This window comes from Electrophorus electricus, chromosome 13 (genome assembly GCF_013358815.1).
Source record: "Electrophorus electricus isolate fEleEle1 chromosome 13, fEleEle1.pri, whole genome shotgun sequence".
NCBI classification, from domain to species: Eukaryota; Metazoa; Chordata; class Actinopteri; order Gymnotiformes; family Gymnotidae; genus Electrophorus; species Electrophorus electricus.
In genome coordinates this window covers 5,333,188-5,354,547 of record NC_049547.1, presented here as the reverse complement: position 1 = coordinate 5,354,547, position 21,360 = coordinate 5,333,188, and the positions used below count along the sequence as shown (strand labels likewise).

The following is a 21,360-nucleotide window of genomic DNA, read 5'->3' as shown; positions in this document are numbered from 1 at the left end:
TTAGGACCAAGTGTGGTGGCACAGGCCTAGTAGCGGTGTGAATCCGAGTGAGAGAGGACTGTAGCGAGCGACAGACCAGTGGCTGCAGCACCGCACCATCGTGATCGCAACAAGGAAAGGTCTGAGCGAGGAACTCTAAGAAGGTGTGGGACGGTGAAACTGAATGGTGAAAGAACAACGATCATTCGTCTTTTTAATTCTGACTTTCGTAAACCCCAGCAACAAAGTAGACGAAAATTAGCTGCGCTTCATATCCAGGACCCTTACCGAAGGAACCATGGATTATGCGACTAGAAAAACTTCAGTAAAACTTGTCTTGCTGATTTTAACAGGTGAGTGTGCTTTTACATAAAGGCTAAATAACGTTGACCCAGTTCGTGGATTTTATGATTTTCAAAAGTTGACCTTAATCACAGGCACAAAATCAGAGTAATTCTGAAGGTTTTGACTATTCAAATAGTTATCACTGAGAATAGCTTGTTTAATTATGATGTTCTATATTCACCTTATTAGCGCCACAAACTGTATACGGACATTTGTAAGATCTAGTTTTTCTGCATCTAGATCGTAAAAGCACCAGATTATTTTGAATATACTTCGATGTTTTCGAACGTAGACTGACTGTGTTTCATTTCAAAAGTACCCTTGAATGCGTTTAGTCAATGTTGTAGTTTTCACACTACTTCAGGTCCTTTGATTTGTGCGCCACCGACTGCCCAAAAGCGTCAGTTTTTACTTGCTTGTAGTCAGTTATGTTTCATTTAATCACAACCACGCATATAAAAGTGTGTTCATTTAATCCACTGATCCTGTAAACAACCACAAATAGCTAATACCATGCAACCTATGATTAGTGACAACTGATGAACAATCTTTGTTTTAATATGTAATTTTTATTTATCTGCATTTTAAATAATCAAAATATCCTGCAAACATTTGGCTCTTATTTATTATTACAATGTTATTGTTTAATATGATATACATAAAAATAGATTTTTGCAACATAAAAACATTCTTACATATTTAAGTCCTCTGTATGATGCTCTTTTTAAAACTCCTAATTATCCAGAACCTAGTCCTCTATTTCCCCCTTGTTATACAATCCTACCAGCAAACTCTTTTGGACTTAACAGTTATTCAAGAATGTTAGAGCTCAGGTCCATTCATGACATAGAATGTAATGAAGCAGTAAAAACAGGGTGGTTTAAAAGTGTCATGGGTAGATTTGGCTCGAGTGCTTAACTCTTGTATCCCATAGGACATTTTTGGAAGAGTGTCTCCTTCCTCCTGCCATATGTGTCCCAACAACAAAGTTTTCTTTCTGCTTTTCAGTTCTCAAATTATTCCAGAGAGCTGGAGCACAGCAAGAGGAGTTTAAGACATTATATATACATATATATTTAGAGATTTCTAATCAATCTTGCCTATATATTGTCGATATTAACAATGTTCAGCTATTGTAAGGTGTGATAATTGTTGTTATTTGCCAAGAACAATTATTATACATCTTCATAGGTTGAAATAGTGCTATATATAATAAAACTGTATTGAGCAAATCTGTGCTAAATGATGGTTTATTGTTTAGTGTCTGCTTTAAAACTATAAAGTGTAACAGGCAAATAGAAAGAAATGTGTTTTCACTGAACTCACATATAGCACCAATAGTAAGTCATCCATGATTAAGGTAAACTTAATAGTTTTGACTAAATGTACTATAGGTTTCACATAGACTTGCCTGCTCTTTAATATTTCAAGACATTTCAAAACTCTGGTAGTATTTGATTTTCTCTGCATTGGATTGTCAAGATTGATTACTATAGGGATAGCAGTTTATGTATGGAGAACTGTCCTTTGTATTTTAAAATACACTACTCAAAAAATTAAGGGAACACTTAAATCACACATAGCATCTCAATCAACAAAACATTCATAGTGAAAATCTTTACTGATATATATTGTGTACTTGTTGAGAACAAAATGATATACCAACAGTCAATGGAAACCAAAATCATCAATCCACTGAGGGCTGGATTCAAAGTCACACTGAAAATCAAAGTAAAAATATGATTAAAGACATTCCCACCCATTATGTTTTTGCAATCTCCTCCACAAAATCACTCTAGAACGAGCTGATAGAAGGTCTCTGAATTTTCTGGTGCCAGGCTGGCTAGCTCATCAATGCAAAAAATAACTGAGGGTCTGCATGAAGGCTACAAATATGATATAACTGTATGAGGTAATTTGCTACACTTTTGCACTAACAGCTATAAACTTGAGGATTAGAAGAGTTCCCCTTTACGACTCACCATGCTAAAAGTACTGCAGTTGTTGCATGGATCTAGATTGAAACTGCTGATGCATAAATGTTTAATACTTAAAAATGGCAACGAAGCATAATGAAATTGAACTGATGTGCACTTATCGGATCACAAAGAAATGCATCAGGTTTCCTGACTGAGGTAGTATATATTGCACCTTTCACGTTTTTATGTCATGACATTTACACTGCTTTGAAAGTGAGCCAGAATATGATTAATATGATCCATGATCCATGATTAAGGTAAACTTAATAGTTTTGACTAAATGTACTATAGGTTTCACATAGGCTTGCCTGCTCTTTAATATTTCAAGACATTTCAAAACTCTGGTAGTATTTGAAAAAATACTAAAAATATAAACAGACTGATCAAATTTGCGTAAATGTCATTACAGCAACTCAAAATGTCACTCAAAAGTGTGTATGGCCTGTATGCACTCCTGATAACCTCTGGGCATGCTCCTGATGAGATGCCAGGTGGTGTCCTAGGGGATCTCTGGATCAGGACATCAGTGAGCTCTTGTACAGTCTGTGACACTACCTGGTGGCAGCGCATGCACTGATACATAATGCCCCAGGTTCTCATTTGGATTCAGGTCTGGGAAAGTCAATGGCATCAATGCTGTTTTCATCCAGGAACTGCCTACACACTCTGGCCACATGAGGCCAGGCATTGTTCTGCACCAGATGGAAGCCATGGCCCACTGCACCAGCATAAGGTCTGACAATGGCTCTGGGGATTTCATCCCGGTACCTAACAGCAGTCAGGGTACCATTGGCTGTCACATGGAGGTTTGTGTGAAAATCCAAGGATATGCTTCCCCCAATCTGCACTGACCCACCACCAAACTAGCCATGCTGGATGATGTTCCAGGCAGCATAACATTTATCACTTTCATGTCTGTCACATGTGCTCAGTGTAAGCTTGCTCTCATCTGTGAAGAGAACAGGGTACCAATGACAGTGCTAATTCTGGTGTTCTCTGGTGATTACCAGTGAAGCTGCACAGTGGTGGCCATGACCACACGTCCCACTAGAAGATGTGGGGTTCTCATGCCACCCTCATTGTGACAGTTTGGTCAAAAACATACACACCTGTAGCCTGCTGGAGGTCATTTTGTAATGTTTTGGCAGTGCTCCTCCTGTTCCTCCTCACACAAAGGAGCAGATAATGGTCCTGATGCTGGGTTGATGCCATTCTATGGCTGTGTCCAGTTATCCCTGTGTAATGGCCAGTCTCCTGGTAACTCCTCCTTGTTCTTGAGACTGTGCTGGGATACACAGCAAACCTTGTGCTGGCAAGGAGCTGAACTACCTGTTCAACCTGAATGGGTTGCAGGAACTTACTGGCACATTCTACCAGTAACAATAAGGACACTAGCAAAATGCAAAAATACAGTTCTGTAGAGAAGAATCAGTTAGCAAGGATAAGGACAGAGTTATCTGTGACAACTACCTACAGAACCATTCACTTTTTGGGGTTGTCTTGCTGTTGCTTCTCCAGTGTTTGTAACTTGTGCTGTTGCTTTCATTTACACCAAAGCTGCTGAAATTGATTTACAATTGCTTATGCTTCCAAACCGGACAGATTGATATCCTTTTGTTTCCTTAATTTTTTTTTAGCAGTGTATAAAACAAACAGTATTCATTTTCAATTTTATTTTCATTTGGCTGGTTCAGGTCTACTGCATTCGCTGTTTGAGAAAGCTGGCCGCAGAACTTTCACCTGTTTGTTTACATTACTTTCACTACATAATTTCTCTCAAAGCATAACTGGAAAGTTTGGCAACTTATGATTCAGCATATGTGTAAGACACTGTTGTTCTACACACTGCTGATATCCAGTAAATTTCCCTAAATAAAAACCCAGAAGAGGTCTGTTTCAGTTGTAGACCTGCAGTTCTTTGTTGTAACTGGTGCTTTTAGTGAGATTGATGTTGGGACTGCAGGGATAAATTATACCTGTTTTGATATTTCTAAGCACACTATCATTTATTTATACAAACAAACACTGCTCTGAGGTGTTCTTTTAGGAGTTGTTTGGTTATGGCTGTTGTGGGGCTGGACTTCAGTCTATTTACTAAAAAGAGCATAGTCTAGTAATGCGCTACCAATCTGCAAACATTACCAAGGAAATACTGATATACTTTTGTTTATATGGTCTTGTTGTATGCACTGTACAGATCCATTCTGACAACAGTATTTATGTAATGTTTAAGTACTGTACTGACTCAGTCCAATGAGTCACATGATGAGACATGGTAATATTTTGGAATTAAGAATTTCTTTATCCTATCAACCGAAAGCCATAATTGTTATTGCTGTTTGTTTCTTTGTTACAGTCAAACTGTGAATTGATTAAGCCACTTAATCTGCAGACGTATAATTTAGTTACTAATCGAGGTATATTATTTGGTAACTACATTGTATTATTCTATAGCCACATCGAAGCTAATATTTATGAAAGGTTTGTGTGGCATTTTGACACAAGATGCAAGTGGGGGGAAAAGGAAATCTTTTATTATCTTAAAAAACACTTGAAATAGTCCAGTGTTCATTGAAGCAGGAAAAAGCGTCTTGGCTACAGACTGTAGCAGGCGATAATGCGAAGTGCTGAAGTGCAGCAGATGTGGGGTCTAAATAGGAGAGGGGTGAGTGGCAACAGGTAAATGGGATATCTAACATGTGGAAGCTTGATAGTGGGAGAGTGGCTAAGGATGATGATTGGCAGGAATTTGTGTGTGTGTGTGTGTGTGTGTGTCCCTGACTGGGTAGCATCTGTGATGTGACAGTATGTAGTTTTTATTTATATATATATATATATATATATATATAAAATGTGTGTGTGTGTGTGTGTGTGTGTGTGTGTGTGTGTGAGATTCATAACAGTTGGAGGGACAGCGTGCATTGAAATATGATGCTGAGACCATGTTTCAGATGTTAATGTAAAAGCTGGCCAAATTTGTCTCAGCTCGTCAGACCAGAAATCTGGCATAATGATGTCGTATAGCTTTTAAAAGTACATATATAAAATTAGACATACAAGGAAAAGGCACCATTACAAATGCAGTACGTATACTGTTTTCTTCATTGGGCTTGATGAGTATGTTCCTATTTCCATAACAGTTAAATATCATGCAACTGATGTCACTGGATCTGTTTGCAGTTTAGACAGCTTTCAACATATGGTCTGAATAATGGTAATGTCTTTAGCATTGCATTGGTGATATCCATAACTGATGGCAAACATGATGATATCCATCAGCCAGATTGCATGCAATAATTTCCTTTTTTCTTTTAAAATCGCATTCATTTCAAATGTGGTACGTGTTGTAGAGCAGTGAGATGGCTTCAATGTTGTTTTTGATGGCCATGATGATTTTTTGATGGCCCTAAAGATGCAGCTATCATGTGTTGTAAATGTTTTTTCTGAGACACTTACATTGCCTAAGGCTCTGTGTCACAGGGCTCAAATAAATGATTATCATTATATCAGCCCTGCTTGAAATGCTTAAAGGTAAAGTTTCCTAACAACTCAGTGATATCATCATTACATATCATAAGCATTTTGCATATATCATATACAGATTTACAGATATTTTTTCATTTGCTTCAGTTGTCTGTCACTGAAATGATGAGATAAGAACTAATGGAGTCATGGGTAACTTCGGAAAGCAGGAAGGAGAAGGTTGGAGGGTTATGACTGGACATGCGGGCTCTTTTGGTCTTCTGTGTAGATCACTTGGGTAAATGACTGCCTGTTAGCTATGAGCAATAGTTGTAAGTGTTCTGTGACCAGCCAGTGCTCAGGAGTCTGCCTAGTCATAATCATAAAGTATTTCTTTAAGAGAAAAAACTTGGATGTACTCATTTGCTTCTTAATGTTGTTAATCAAACTAAGTCAGCAGTTTGTTTCAAGTCAGCGTCATCACTGACATCAGCGACATCACTGACAACAACCAAAACTCTACATTCTAAACACTGTGTAGGATTTGTTAGGCTTTTGAACCCTACTTCAGGAGTAGAGTGTGGGAGGCTAAGAGGCCACTGGCATGATACAATTTAATTCTAATAAACTCACAAAAGCTGTGGTTTGCAATTATAATTTTCTCAACTGATTTACCATACAAATTTGCCTGTTTTCAAAACACATAACACAAAAATTAAAACACATTGCCCATGATACAAAGACTTTCAATCTTACTACAAATACTTTTATGATGTTTGTGGATTTTTTTTTAAAACAATGCAATATGGTAACCAATGAGCAGATCAATTGTGCACCCAAACCAACACAGGATTGCAGTTCATTGTTCATGTTCAAGAAAACATACTTAAGGTGGTTTAGTGTCTTACAAAATTAAAAAAAAACATAAAATGTTTACTTCAGAGGAAGGATTTTTATAGATGCAGAGTCACATAGAAGAGTTTTACAAAAACAAATCATAAACCTCTTCCAACTGCTTTAGATTGCAATGTTTAATTTGTCCAATCTTTTATTCCTGTCAGGCCAGTAAGCTTCATCTACATCACAGTTTATATTTTATCTTGCAAGGCACCCAGGAAAAAAATTGACAGTAGTGTCGAATCCAACCCTGGTGTGCCTCTGCTGTTGTGCCATCACGGGTCTCCTCAATGGCATGCAAAACTGTTTCCCATTCATACGGCTCGCCTTCATACACTTTCTGCCTCCAGGCTGAAAAGAACTCAGCAGGATTTATAAAGAGTGGCTATGGTATCAGAAAGAATACCTCAAAATGCAAAAAGCTGGGCTTCAAGCCATTCATGTGGTGAATGATAGAATTATATAAAGTCCCATATGACCACATGTGCCACATCTGGTCTGTCTTGGTCTCCTGCTTGTCAGAGGAGGAGTGCATCTCTGAATGTAGCAAGGAGCTGTGACAAACTAAACTGTGCATTGTTATTTCAGCACATATTGCTATATTTCCACTTCTCTGTCCAGGGACTGTGACTGTGGCATGTTGACCAACGCAGATCCTTCCTTGCCTTCTTTTCTTGCACAAATTCAGTCCAGACTTGTTGACATATGCACAGTTGCATACTCTGGGGCTGCCACCAAGTTCAACAATTCTGTGCAAATACAGGGCAACATATGTACAGGCATGTTCTACCCATGACTCCTTTTATAGTAAACTCACTGGCAAACAGCCCTTTTTTAAAACCAACTAATAGCTAAATGGTCTGCAAACAATCCCTGTGGTACAGATAATATGATTTCATATGATGAAAAAGGATCAGAGACAATTGAGAGTTTTGTTCAAAGATTAAAATGTTTCCATGTATTTTAGATAATTACATTTGCATTTTTGTTTTTTGTATTACTTTAGCAGTTATATATTATTGATTTAGAGAAACCTCTTATTAGTTTAGACCGCTGTGTTAAGTGTTTGAGAACAGGTAAATTTGTAGTGAGAAATTGTTTAAATCGGTTCGAAAAAACTGCAATAAATGCTTCCACAGTCCAAACAACTAATTGTCAAGTTGCGGTGAGTGGGTATGAAAGGCCCGTGAGTACATGAGGAAAGAAGAAAAAATGCCAACCTGAAGCCTCATTTCTAGTGCCATGGTTGGAGGGATTTCATTGAAGTGTGTGCAAAATTGGTATTTGATATGACATTTTGATTTCATTAGTGCTCTAAGAGTGTTAATATTTTGTCAAAAGAGTGAGCTTGTATTAAAGGAAAGGAAATACATGTTTCCTTCAGTGGGGAACCAGTTATGTTTTATGGCACATTTTTATTTGAAATAAGTCAAGGCGGAACTCCTGAAACCATCCACTTTCCCACTGAGAAGCAAAAAAATGTAGCAACTGAAGTATTGTGCAAATGTACTATTAGAAATAGGATTAGGATGCTTGAAGATGAGGTGAGATAGTGATTGGCTGTTTCTGTCATGTGGGCCAATGGTTTATATTTTGTATTTTATGTGAATAAAATTTATAGCTTGTCAGCAAGAGATTTAAGATGACATGCAGCCCTATGGAACCACCACCAACTACAGTTCCAAGAAGCCTCTAAGGAGATAATCATCCCCAGAGTACTAATCCAGCCCACCTGTGCATCATTACAATTACCTTTATATACTCTGTTCACATACTTCCTCATTGCAAAGTATTGCCTCTAGTTACCTGAGCATACGGAGCGTTGTATATTTACCTGCTGTTTACCTGTGTATTGACCTATTTACGTTTCTAGTTCATTTACGAGTTTTGCATTGCTCGTGTTACTCCTGTTTGCCCCTGTCTTACTGCCTTGCTCTCAGCTTCTCTGATTCTAGATTTGTCCTTTGGATTTATTTGCCTCTCGGACTTCCTTTCTGGATTATTTCCTGAACTGTTTGTGAAACTAATAAACTGTTTGCCTTTTGTCATCCGGGAGCGTCTGACCTGTCTTGCTGCATGACATAGGCAAAGTATTATTTAGGCATGTTGAAGATTATGCATCACGATATTTTATAGTAAGCATTTATAGCAACATGATTTCAGACATTTCAAATTAATCCCTTGAATAAAATCTGAGTGAAAAGAAAAAAATTACTATCGTCTTCTGATATTTTAATTTCCATGCACTGCACTTAGATTTGACGGAAACCCAGATAGACTTCAGAATGTAATCTTTGCTTTCTGACATGTTCACAACTTCCACCCTGAGCTAATAAAATTTAAATTAATGGTAAAAACATTTGCAACAACAGTCTGGTTTCAAAATGTTGTTCAAGGAGTTAAGAATGCACCTAGTGTGCTAAAGGCCAGAGAATCCTGAAAGTATTCTAAGGAAGAAGTTCTTTTGTATAACCTGTAAAAACCTTAATTAATTTGTTATACATGATCTTCCATGGTGTCACACTTATAAGGGAATTCGTGTGCAGCAGTAAGGCCAATTTGTTTGTTCATTTTCCTATGCAATTAGAAGTGACATTCTCAGTGGGAAAATAATTCAGAATTTTTGGAAAAACCAGGACTGAACAAAAGGACCAAACTCTATGGATAGCTATGAAAGTGATTTTATTTTTGAGCTGTTTTAATATAATTTTCTGCAAAAATGGGATGGAACACAAAATAGTTTGTGAGAAGCATTTGGGCTTCTTTTATTTTTAAAAGGTTTTCTCTGGTCTGGGTGTGTACCTTTCTAAAGCTGCTCTAAGTGTATTTCTTGAAAAAACTGATTTAAATAAAACAGAAACCCTTTAGTCAATCATAAAAGAACATAATAGAATACAGATAATATCTGTGTGCTTGATGTAGGTAATTATAATGCAGCTGCTTGGGCTCATTACTTATTACTACACCATTAAGGCCAACAAATGATCTTAAGAGAATGACCATTCATGTAGCACAGTACCTTTATAAATGCATAAATGAAATATAAACCCACTGCCAATGCATGCACATATGATTTTGTGTATATGACACTGTACATGCAAACTGAAATTCTAAATGTATGAATGTGATTTTTTCCTATCAGCTATGTCATTGAATTTCTGTCTAAGGGCAATCTATGTCTAAATACTACAGTAAACCGAGGACTCACTTTGCAATACTTAGGGCTTCGTTCAAATGCCAGGCCATTTTTATATAAATTGTCAAGTTTCAGCTTGTAAAAAGGCATCACCAATAGCCCAGTCTAACAAGGAGCCTCCTTATGAGTGCTTTAGTTCAGGAGCAGATGGTATAGGCAGGAATACAGTAATTCCTCAGTTAGAGAAGACCAAGCCTCCCGTTAGTGGCATTTGGCACTCTCCCAGCAGATAAGTCAGCAAAACACACAGGCCTGGCTGTTCTCCGAGGGGAGGAGTTTTCCACTTAAGCAGCTCTAGCTGGCAGGAGTGGGATAGGGTGGGGTGTAGGGTGGGGTGTGGGATGTGGGGTTAGGGGTAAGGGGGGGGGGAGTGGTGCAGGGTTAAGTGGATGGCTATGTGGTTAGCTGAGTCCTGGTGTTTGTCTGTCAGATGGGCTTCCTCTCTCAGCCCAAATTTGGCCCAACAGGTGGGCTAGACACTATGCCACGCCACTGTGTTCACACAACACAGAGCACTAATAAAGCAGTTTGATCAGTCTTCGCAAGGCATCATTGGAAGATTGCTGAAGACTAGCCAGTACTGATAGTTGGGCTTCACTGATGAAGAATAGCCAATACTGGTGCCTAATTACCAGTTTGCACCAAAGCATTCAAGAGAAATAATTGTGCTGTTAACTCCAATTATAGTTTGAGAGCTAAACAGCATTTAATTCTTTTTGACTCATAACCCTTGCCACTAAAAATCATTCCAGTAACTCATTTTAACTGCCAGTACTCTGACCATGTGTCATAAGGATGTATAGATGTGATTGTTGTTTTACAACACTCCATCATGGTGGGGGTTCAGTATGAAGGCCAACTGCTACAGTTTCCCTTTTTTGCAATTACAATTTTACCATTGTATGTTTGAGGGCAGATCACATGATTTTATTGTCACATGATATTCCTTGGGGGCTATAGTTGTGCTACGTGTCAGTCTATTCTGGATTATTGCCCTTTTGAGTCCAAGCACTTCAGTGGGATGCTTTTAACTGCTGTCTGTGGCTTTTGTTTCCAGTTTATTTTTAACAGCCTTACCCAGTTAGTTTTTCCTAGTCTTGAACAGTCACTTCCTTTCGTCAGGGTACACATTTAAGACTTTGCTCTGATACTCTCTGAATAAAAGCTCTGAATAAATCGAAAATGAGAAAATACTGTGTTATTTTCTCCTAATCTATGTTTTTTGTGCTCTCAGTGACATAATATGCTTTAACCATAAGGTAATTCATATCTCATGGCATTGGTTGTCAGGCCATTTTGTTTATGGCTATGCAATAGATTTTTATAGCAACTGATTTACCAAGGCATTTATACATGCCATCCCTAATTTTTATGTCAGATATGAAATTACTATGTCCTGAAGGACATTTCTGTCTCACTCAAACAAAAAGAAAGCAATTGAAAGTTATTTAAAGACATCATACCAATCCTGAAAAAGAACAGACGCTATAGGTGAACTAGGATAAATCACTTAGGCAGTCAATCAAGGACAATTATGCTAAGCTAACATAGTTCCACTTTAGAATGAATTTTGCTTTTGCCTGCTATGATTAATTTAATGGACAGGTTCATTTGCTTTTTAAATTATCATGGTCTCCCTATGGGTTTGCTTTGGGGTCCATGCAAGTGTTGGAAAGTGATGAAAAGTTATTTGGTCATGTGGCTGAGACCAGCTCTTTTTCTCATTTCCAACTAAATAGATGATTGTAGCCTTTCCACGTAAGCCCTCCAAACATTCCAAAGGGAAAGTAATGTAACCCCCTGTCCTTTTTTTACTGGTTAGGAGATTTCTTTTGTATGTGCTGAAAAAATAGTGAATACATTTCCATGACCGTAATGATTCAGTAATATACATGACTCTAACTGCATTAGGTTGTTTATTATGATGCTCCTTAATAAGACCAAATTATGGAGATCTGGTGATTTAGCCACACCTACTGGCAACAGTAGCTAGGCATGCAATGCTGAGAAACATTCACAGTAAAATAGGTCATGCTGAAGAGCCAGTGACTTTAAATGTGGCACTGTAATAGGACTTGAGTCAGTTATTGAAATTAATGTCCTGCTAGCTCTACCCCAGTAAGTGCTAACATTATGACATGGAAGCCATGAAGTGGATGATGACGCACACTTACAGAGTGCTGTTACTACAAGCTGAATCACTGCCTCTGGAAGCAATATCAGCACAAGATCTTTGCGTCAGGAGCTTCATGAAAGGTGTTTCCTTTCCAAGCAGCTGCACACAAGCCTAAGATCACTATGTGCAATTCCAAGCATCAGCTGGAGCACTGTAAAGCAAATGGATGCCAGTATAATGCTACCTACCAGAATGGATTGTATTCATTCTGGTGGAGGAGGGATAATCATCTGGGGCTGTTTTTCAGGGTTTGGGTTAGGTTTCATTGTTCCAGTGAAGGGTAATGGTAATGGTAATGGTACAGCATACAAAGACATTTAAAACAATTATAAGCTTCAACCTTGTGGCAACAATTTGGGGAACGCCCTTTTCTGTTCCAGTGTAATTGTGCTCCTGTGCGTAAAGCAAAGCCCAATGACATGGTTTGATAAGTTAAGTATTGAACATATCCAGTGGACACTACAGAACCCTGACCTCAGTCCCACTGAAAACCTTTGGAATTAATTGGAATGTTGACTGGAACATTGACTTCCCATGGAGTTTGTGTAATGGGTTCTCCAATAACCTTGTACATGTGTGATGTTCAGTGTGATGTACTTTTGGTCATATAGTGTATATTGATAAAAGCAGAACCATGGCAAAGCTTTTAGTAGGGTACTCACAATTCTATTTTCAGCTAATGACTGGAGCAACACAGCCAGATATTATACTAAAAGCTTTGCTTAATGATTTGTTACAGCTGATGTTATCAAACTTGGGATCAACTTTAGGGGTGGCTGACTCAACCACTTCTACTTTGCTCTGTCAACAAATTGGGATCAGTAGCCTGCAGCCAAATACAGGCAGGCAGCCAGAATATGTGCTGGCTCCTTGTAAATCAAAGCTGGACAGATTTTCATATATCATGTATTTTAACATGATATATGTTCGATGATCCTTTATGGCAGAAGATTTTCTGTTGTTTTACTTTCCTTCCCTCAAATATACTCACCTTCACATATATAACAGAGCAGTGTTTGAAAAAACTCTCGCAAATATTAATAAATGCTTTTATCACTTTCACACTGGTGAAATATAGTAAGCCAAGTTTGGGGAATTCTTCAAAGAGTTTCACTATCCACTATCAGTCAAAAATGAGAAAGAACTGTCTAAAAGATCCAGAGAGAAGTTTTTTCAAGTTTATTAAAGCTTTTAAAATTGACAGTGCATGAGCCTCATAGCGCCAGGGGAGGGCGAAACAGGATACATTTAAACAAAAAGGGTTCTATAATTCAACCTGATAACAGGGTTTTATGATAGCATTTAAAGAAATCCATGGAATGGAAGTTTAACATTACTTTTGATATTTGTTCTAAAAAATCTTAACTGATGAAGCACACAGTGTCATTTGAGCAGGTAAGCACTTTTCAGGTGCAGTTAATATCCCAGAATGGATGCTGAAGCAATGGACTTTAGCTCAAAAATAATTAAAATGCAAATACTGTTATCAGTTAAGATGAACATTGATCTTTAAGTTGACCTATTGCTTTGATTGTGTGGAAGAGTACCATGGAGCTTCATAATGTTTCTCCCGTTCTCTCTTCCCCTCATTCTCTCTTCCTTCCCCTACCTGCTTCTCCACAGTGATCAGGAGCAGTCATGCTCTGGTGGACAGGACAGTGGAGGAGAGCCTCCCAGTGCAGTTATATTCTCATCACCTGAGTCGAGTGGATGGAAGCAAAGGTGAAACCCCGATCACTGTTACACCATAACGCAAAACAGGCCCTCATTGACAAAGAATGAACCACATGATGTTTAGGATTAAACAATAGGGATTCTGGGAATATTTCTGTTTTTCATCCAGAGTATTTATACACATGCACGAAAGCTGTTCACATGTGTTTGAGCAGAAGTGTAGCTTGTTGTGCTTATATCAACTGCATGTCATTTAAATGACCCCTTCATACTGAGTGGTAGTTCCAGTCTGTCTTTTTTCTGTGGCAGTGTTTCTGCTGTATCCCAGGGGGTTTAATGGTGAGCTATGATCTGCCTTCATCAAAAGCCTTGTATGGGATCAGAGACAGCTAAAGATAGCTTGGCTTCAATGGAACAGCCTATAGCAACCAGTGCCCCAAAGAAAGTATATTTATGGCATTTGGCACACAATCTATTCAAGAACAATTTATAATTCTCCCTCTCCAGATTGATGCAATCTTACTCCACTTAATTTTGTTGTTGGATTCTAACAAATTTGGAAGGTCTTGCTAGAAATCAGCAATTGATACACACTGAGTGTTTATACACAAATTTATTATGACAAAAATATTTGTCAGCATCTAGGGCACACACTCTTCAAAAAGAGATACACACATCTATTTTTACTTTGAGTTCAGAAAGCTGAAAAACTTTTGATTTAAATATTACTTTGTATAAAATATGAAGACAATTAATATAAAACAAAATAAAGCTGTTTTAATTAAAAGATTATTTACTAGCATGTTTATAAAACATTTCATTGTTTTAAATACTGTGCTTTTCATTCTCTTATTAAGTTTTTTTTCTAACAGTATTTTAAAAAATGTGAAACAGGTTTAGCACAGGTATGATACTGGATAATGGAAATAGAATGTGTCTTGGATACTTACATTTATGTATTGTACTTGAAGAGGCAAAATTGCTTTTCATTAGTATCATGCTTTAAGAAATATTTCAGTGCATGTGCCATTGCCTATGTTTAAGCCAAACGTGGAAATATTAGTGTGTATTTTTTCCACATTATCCTTTGTGAGACAACTCCAGTCAGTAATTAGATTCAGAAAAGTATTTAAATATCTATTGATCTATCAAATGAACAGAAAAAGACCAAACAACATTTGCATACATAAATGCATCTTGTATAAATGTAAGAAACCTTTTTGCAGTATTCATCATGATATAGTAATTTGATTCTAACTTTTCTTGTGATTTCAGTATCAATCCTATCTTTCCTCAAGTCAAGTCTTGGGAGTAAAAGCTAAGAATTTTATAGGTGAACTGCAGTGTCTGTGTGAAGGACTTCACTGAGTGTATGGCCTATATGTGCCCTCTAAAATGTAGCTTTACTTCCACCACCTGCAGTTATCTCCTGTGATTTCGAATCCCCATGTTCCTGGAGCATATCCAATCACAGCACTGGTGGAGATTGGTATGTTACATCACCACAGCAACACAGGCCCACTAGATGGGATGTGCAACCAATAATGGATCATTCTGTTGGAGATTTTAAAGGTAGTGTTACAAAGCAGGACCTTTTTAAAGTGTTTCACACTGCCTTTTAACTTCTGTGGCTAGTTGTATTTCAAGTGGCTTTTCAGTGTTGGGTAACATTTCTACCCATTTCCCAGCTAAAGGAATTTACAACAATTCATGGAAATAATTGTTTGTCACATTCTGAAAATATTTTAGAGCTATATTTATTGATTTCTCATGTGTGGCATAACGTTATGCTTTTCTCTTTGATTTTAAGTCTACAGTGCAATAATGTGAAAAGACTACTTGGTATTTTTGCACCTATATAGTGAGCTGTTATGAAAGAGTCTCTGTGTTCCTTCTCATAGGTCATTTCCTGATTTTAAAGCCCAACTCAGTCCTAGGTGCTTCTGGGAGCTGTACATTTCACATCACCAGTCCGGTAGTGCTGAGTAGCGGGCCGCTGTGTCAGGTCCGTTTGGCTTGCTTTCAACCGGAGCCCAAAAGGGGAAACGTGACTGTCTCTGTGAAACTGACTGACTCTGTCATCATCAGCTCGCCACCCTTCATCAACAGGGAGCAAGATGGCAACAGGTTAGAATCAGTTTTTACAGTTTTAAGATGTAGTTTGACGTTTTGCTGTCTTCCGAATGGTGGCATTCAACAGAAGTTGTTTAGTTGATAGCTCATGATCAGTGCATCTGAAAGGTCATTTTAGTGTTCTACAACAGACATTATATAGTCCTTGAATTATTGAGATTATTGAATTTTATTGGTGCTCTTACCAGTAAAAATGTAAAATCATGGCTCTATTGGTCATGCTATGAATGATTCTGTCTGTGTATATTGCCATCTGAGTTACACGATTTGATTGATAAATGTACGGCAGACCAAGTGATACAAATGTGAAGACAAATACATGCTTTGCTTGACATCAGAATGAGATGCAGGCTCTGTTCTGAGAGCAGTGGAGGCGAATACCCTCTCTAAGCCTTTTGTAATGGAAATCTTCTAAATATTGATTTTCTTGTGTTGGAAGCAGCTATGCCAAGATGGATGAAATCATTTTGTTTCTAAAAGTAGGTACCAATATGTCTTTTTCAAAATTGGCTTTGACAGAGGGCTAGAAATGGGTTATGATGCATTGCAATTTGGAAAGGGACACTATGAGCATAATGGAGCCTATACACTTATGCTTGTTGTCTATTTAAAATGACTGACATCAATTGAAGATTGTGTGGCTCAGTGCCTAACAGGTTTGAGGTTGTGTCACTGAGGGCTGTATCATACAAATCTGATTTAGCTGATGGACAAACTGAAGTTATGTATGTTATGGGAAAGGTTGAGTCTCAATTAAGCAGTGACCCAAAAAGTAAAATTATACAAATTGTTCAGAAGCCCTAACAAGAATGCCTCTGTAAATCTGTTTCAACACAAGAACTGTAAATGTCTTCCTTGGTCTTTGCATTTTGTATAATGCAGTCATGTGAGTCATGTCTTTAAATCACTGGAAGACATAAATTAACAGGGGCTTCAACAACAGTTCTGACCACACTCTGTGGGGGGTAGGGATGGGAGTTGAAAAGTACTGCTTTCATATAATGAGTCTTTGTATTTTTTTTTTGGTAAATAAATATATATTTTACTATTCATTTCAAGACACAACATTATGTAATAGTATTACACACACAGTAATAGTAATAGGTGACAGTAATTGTAGTAGACCCTACACAAAAATGACAGGCTAGACACAGGCTTGAACATCTGGATATTGCTGATGCATGTCAAAGAAACAGAAAGGTCAACCATATGATTACGTTCTCAGTCTGGATGCTCCTGTGGGTTGTCCTCTCTCCCTTCCCTGCACCTGATTCAGTCCCCCAGGTGCTGCGAGAATGTTGTGTGCAGTTGGCCGCTGCTTCTCACTGATGTGTGACTGGATGTAAAAGCTGTCTGTTAATTGTAATGTGACCTTAGGCATTACAAAATGACCTTGTATATAGTATATGACCTTGTATAATGAGCAAACAACCTGAACCTCATAGCAATGGAAGTAAATGACACGATCCATTGAGCTACTCTAGGCCTTTTTTGACATTTGAATAGTTTGTTTGAAGAAGGACAAATTAAGCTATAAGGTCACATTTGAGGTATTCTTCTCGTGAAAAAAAAAGCTTACTCATAATGTTCAAACTATATAACAGCATTCCCCAAATTTTCAAAGTTGTTGTTGAAATAAGGTACAGTCTAGTGATTTGCTGATGTATTTGCATTTGGTCTAAATTCTCCAATGCTCCTTGGGTAACTAAAAAATGTGCTAAAACAAATTTTGGCTAATTTCCAGGATTCATCTGCAGACACACACACTCACTATGGAGGCAGTAACAGTAGAATATTGCATCTGAATATTTCATCTGTAATTGCATACTCATTTACAAGACAAATGTACAATACTGTTTTCAGGTGAAAACACCTTGATATGGGAAAAAAACATTTTCTGAAGTCACAGCATATAGCTATATTGGCTAATGAGGCTCTGTAGTGCATTTATCCTGACTGATGAAGGAATTCTGCTATTAAGAAATTTTGGAGTGATGTGGGATGAGAGTAAAGACCCTAAAGACCTTACACAGCATGTTTCTCTCTGTCATTGACATGTAGAGATCCTGTTACAAGTCGAGGCAGGATGCAAGTACGAGTCGAGATGTGTGAAAACCAGCAATGTTTACCAATAGTCACCAAGAGAGGGCACCAGTTAAACAAATTCCTGGCCACTCCTCTGGGCCAACCGGACCTTTTGGTGGTCGTCTAGGGGGGAACCAACTCAGGGGCTCCTAAACCCCCCTCCAAGAAATTCCATGGGGCCTCCCTTTTTCGGACACGGAGAGATGGGCCACCATCTCTGAGTGGACGTGTCGGGGCTATCCCCCTGTGGCTTCATAACCGGGGCACTCTCAGGAGGTGGTGGCTGTTTGGGCTGGGAGAAGTTGCCATTTCAGGCATTCTCCTCTTTCCCCAGAGAAGTAGATTCCTGCTTGGAGCAGGCCTACCACATACCTGTCCATGATCGCAGATGGGTCTGTGGAGAGGCAGGCCACAGGGGGATAACTGGTGATCTCCCCAGCCACTGGTGTCCCTCCTGACAATCCCGTCAAGCAAATCAGCCAAAGCAGCATACCTCTTGGCAGCACGAACCTAATCGGTGTTGTCATGCAAGTCCAACAAATATAGCATCCTCTTAACCAGTGTCTGTACCTCCGCTGTTTCCCCCATGACTTGCTGCATCCTTGTTGAGAAATGAGAAATGAGAAGAAAATGAGAAAAAACAGGAGAAAAATCAGTGTTAATATTTTAAGGGGTTTGAATAAAATATGACCTTGTTGGTGTAGTGTTTTAATGAAACAAAAGCAGGAATATGGAGCATTACCCTTAAAAAAAAAAAAAGAAAAAAAAGCATAATCTTGCATTCACTTATGATTTTAATCTTTGTGGGCCAGGGCATCTTGGGAGGTACTGGAAGCACTGATCGGTAAAATGGATGAGCCTTTCGAGGTGACAGTGCAGTACACTTCTTGTAGTGGTCATGATGTTGGACTGGTGGCCATTGATTCACTGGAGCTGAAGGACTGTCATATTGGTGAGTTCTTTACCTAGTATCATATACAATATGCAGTGTGTTATGAGTATGTAGCTAAAGACTGTACAGGTGTGGCCTTTGCCTTGACTACGATTTGGCAGTGAGTTTTCAGTTGTGTCTGGTACAGTTAAACTGTGTGCTCTATTGGCTAATCGACTCAAGCCAGTTAGATGTTGTACTTAAATTCCATTGCACATATCATGATGGACAGTTAGTTTTGGCACCTAGTTGAAATTTTGCTATTATGCATCTGTTTGGATCCATGCGTATGATGCCTTGGCTAAATCTCTTCACTGCCTCCCTCTTGTTACCTCACAGAAAACCATGATTTTGAGCAGCGCTCAGAATGTGACGAGCATGCCACCTTTCATTGTAATTTGGGGGGCTGTATAGACAAACGTCGAGTGTGCGATTTTCATGCTGACTGCCCCCTGGGGGAAGATGAGGGCATCATTTGTGGTGAGTCTGGTAGGGCTTTGGGGAGCTTTCACTAGGCAGTGCATAGCTCCGGACAATGTGATGTACTGCAATAACAGATATAACTGAATTTTTCTCATAACTTTTAAAAAGGGACCAAGACCCCATAAGCGGTGGTTAATATTGACCAATAAGTTCACTATGCAACTATTACTAAATATAAACCAAAGTCTTGGCTGTTTGAATTGTGTTCACACTTCCACAAACTTATTGGATGATCAAACTGACTTTATTAAAGGTTGCTGCTCATTTTTTGATATCAGACATCTATTTAACATTATCTACACCACCTATGTTTCCTCCATAGGTGTAATCTATATGGAGGCAGATTAGGCTTTTGATCAGATTGAGTGACTTCTCTGATCTCTATAAATTAAAATGTGGTGCTGTTGTAGGATGCTACCTTTGTCAGAAGGCAGTTCATGAAATTTCTGCCCAGCTAGGTCTGTAAGTGCTATTATTGTAAGTACAATTAAACTACTTGAACTATTAGTGTGGTGCTGATGAGCACTGAAGCATATAGGACATAACCTAGCCTCTGTTGTGTCACTCACTACAGAGTTCCAAACTGTCTTTAGATGCAACAAATCCCAAAATCTTGTGTAAAGCCTCAAATAAAGGGTCAACTTTATATTAATGCTCATGGTTTTGGAATTGGGAGTCTAACAAGCTCATTGTTATTGTCAGGTGTCTACATGCTTTTGGACATATATAGTGTATCCAGGACATAACCAGGTCTTTGTCCATACTTCAAGGCACACTTTACCCCTCTCACTGAGAATCTGAAAGTTCATCCCCAGTGTCATTGCAGTTTATTATTCTCACTGCCAGGAAAATCGCAATGTGTAAAAATGAACATTTTACCAAAAATATCTATATCTTTCATATCTTACCTATTACAGCTTCTGCCCTGCCTTTAGACTGACAATGAATCATGTTGCCGTACTTCATCCTTGGTCTCCACCTGGTTGAAAAATGTAGTGTCCTGGAAAATGTACTCACACCACACTCACTATAGGGGTACAAGATCAATAAAAATATGCATGTTTAATCCTGGCTGAACTTTTCAGTGTTCCCCAATTCGTCTGACATTAATTAAGGAAAGGTCCCCAAACTGCCGGTGGGGATATAGCCTAGGTTCCACACATCTAAACTTGTGTTTTCTTAAAATTTTCAGGACACGCTAAGGAAACAAAAACAAAATAATTGTGACTTTTCAATGGTAGTGTGTGAACAATTCATACTTATAAGATTTCTAAGTTAAATTTTGCCAGTTGGCATTTCATTGAACACAAATAGTAAACTGCATGGAGTAGTGCGATGGAACACTTTGAAAGGGTACTGTGAAGTTAATGACAGGCTGTGTGCCACACACATTAAGTGTATTAAACTTTTAAGTCTTGATAAATTATTAATCCTGTCACCTGAGTTGGTGGATTTGCCAACCTGAAAGTACATTCCTTTCACTGTCAAATGTGCCCCTTAAAGCACGAGTGCAGGCATTCATCCATAAGAAGCAGAACTGTGTTGTCAGCTCAGTGTATGGTACTTCTTTGCCCCCATTTTTTCCATCTTCAGGTATGTAATGCGAGCAAAGCATGTGCTTTCTATCTAGATGAACAGAACCCACATGACAAGTTAACATGTTTACAAGTTAACATGTTTGATATCATCTCAAAAGTTTTTGCTCATAGATATTTACCCCTTTTATGCCAAGTATGAATTTTGAACCACTGGTCCATTCCATTAACACAAAACATGCCAGATACTAAATCAAGATTCTCTTCACTGTAATATAAATAAGGCACACGCCCCCAGAGAAGTGCACAATTGCTTCCAGAAAGTAAAGAAATTTATGTGCAGGATTGTTGAACAGTAAAACTGTATTTGCACAGTAGAGTACCATCTGATTGAAGTTTTATTGTGTGGCCTGTCACACTTTTATCAGGCAAGATTAGGGCTAGAGATTAGAGATCTTTTACAGTCAGTGCCTCCTTGCTTCATC

At 38.3% G+C, this 21,360-nt stretch overlaps 1 protein-coding gene across 1 annotated transcript in view; it reads left to right on the top strand.

The window, feature by feature from the left end:
- Positions 1 to 86: 86 nt before the first annotated feature.
- Positions 87 to 21,360, top strand: part of ltk (leukocyte receptor tyrosine kinase) — a 39,822-nt gene continuing 18,548 nt past the window's right edge. Inside the window, exons 1-6 of the mRNA XM_035533137.1 lie at positions 87 to 332; positions 13,658 to 13,756; positions 15,131 to 15,280; positions 15,610 to 15,835; positions 18,739 to 18,878; positions 19,197 to 19,337. Of these exons, the coding sequence (XP_035389030.1) occupies positions 278 to 332; positions 13,658 to 13,756; positions 15,131 to 15,280; positions 15,610 to 15,835; positions 18,739 to 18,878; positions 19,197 to 19,337 (811 nt within the window). The 5' untranslated portion in view covers positions 87 to 277. The remainder of the gene's footprint in view (positions 333 to 13,657; positions 13,757 to 15,130; positions 15,281 to 15,609; positions 15,836 to 18,738; positions 18,879 to 19,196; positions 19,338 to 21,360) is intronic.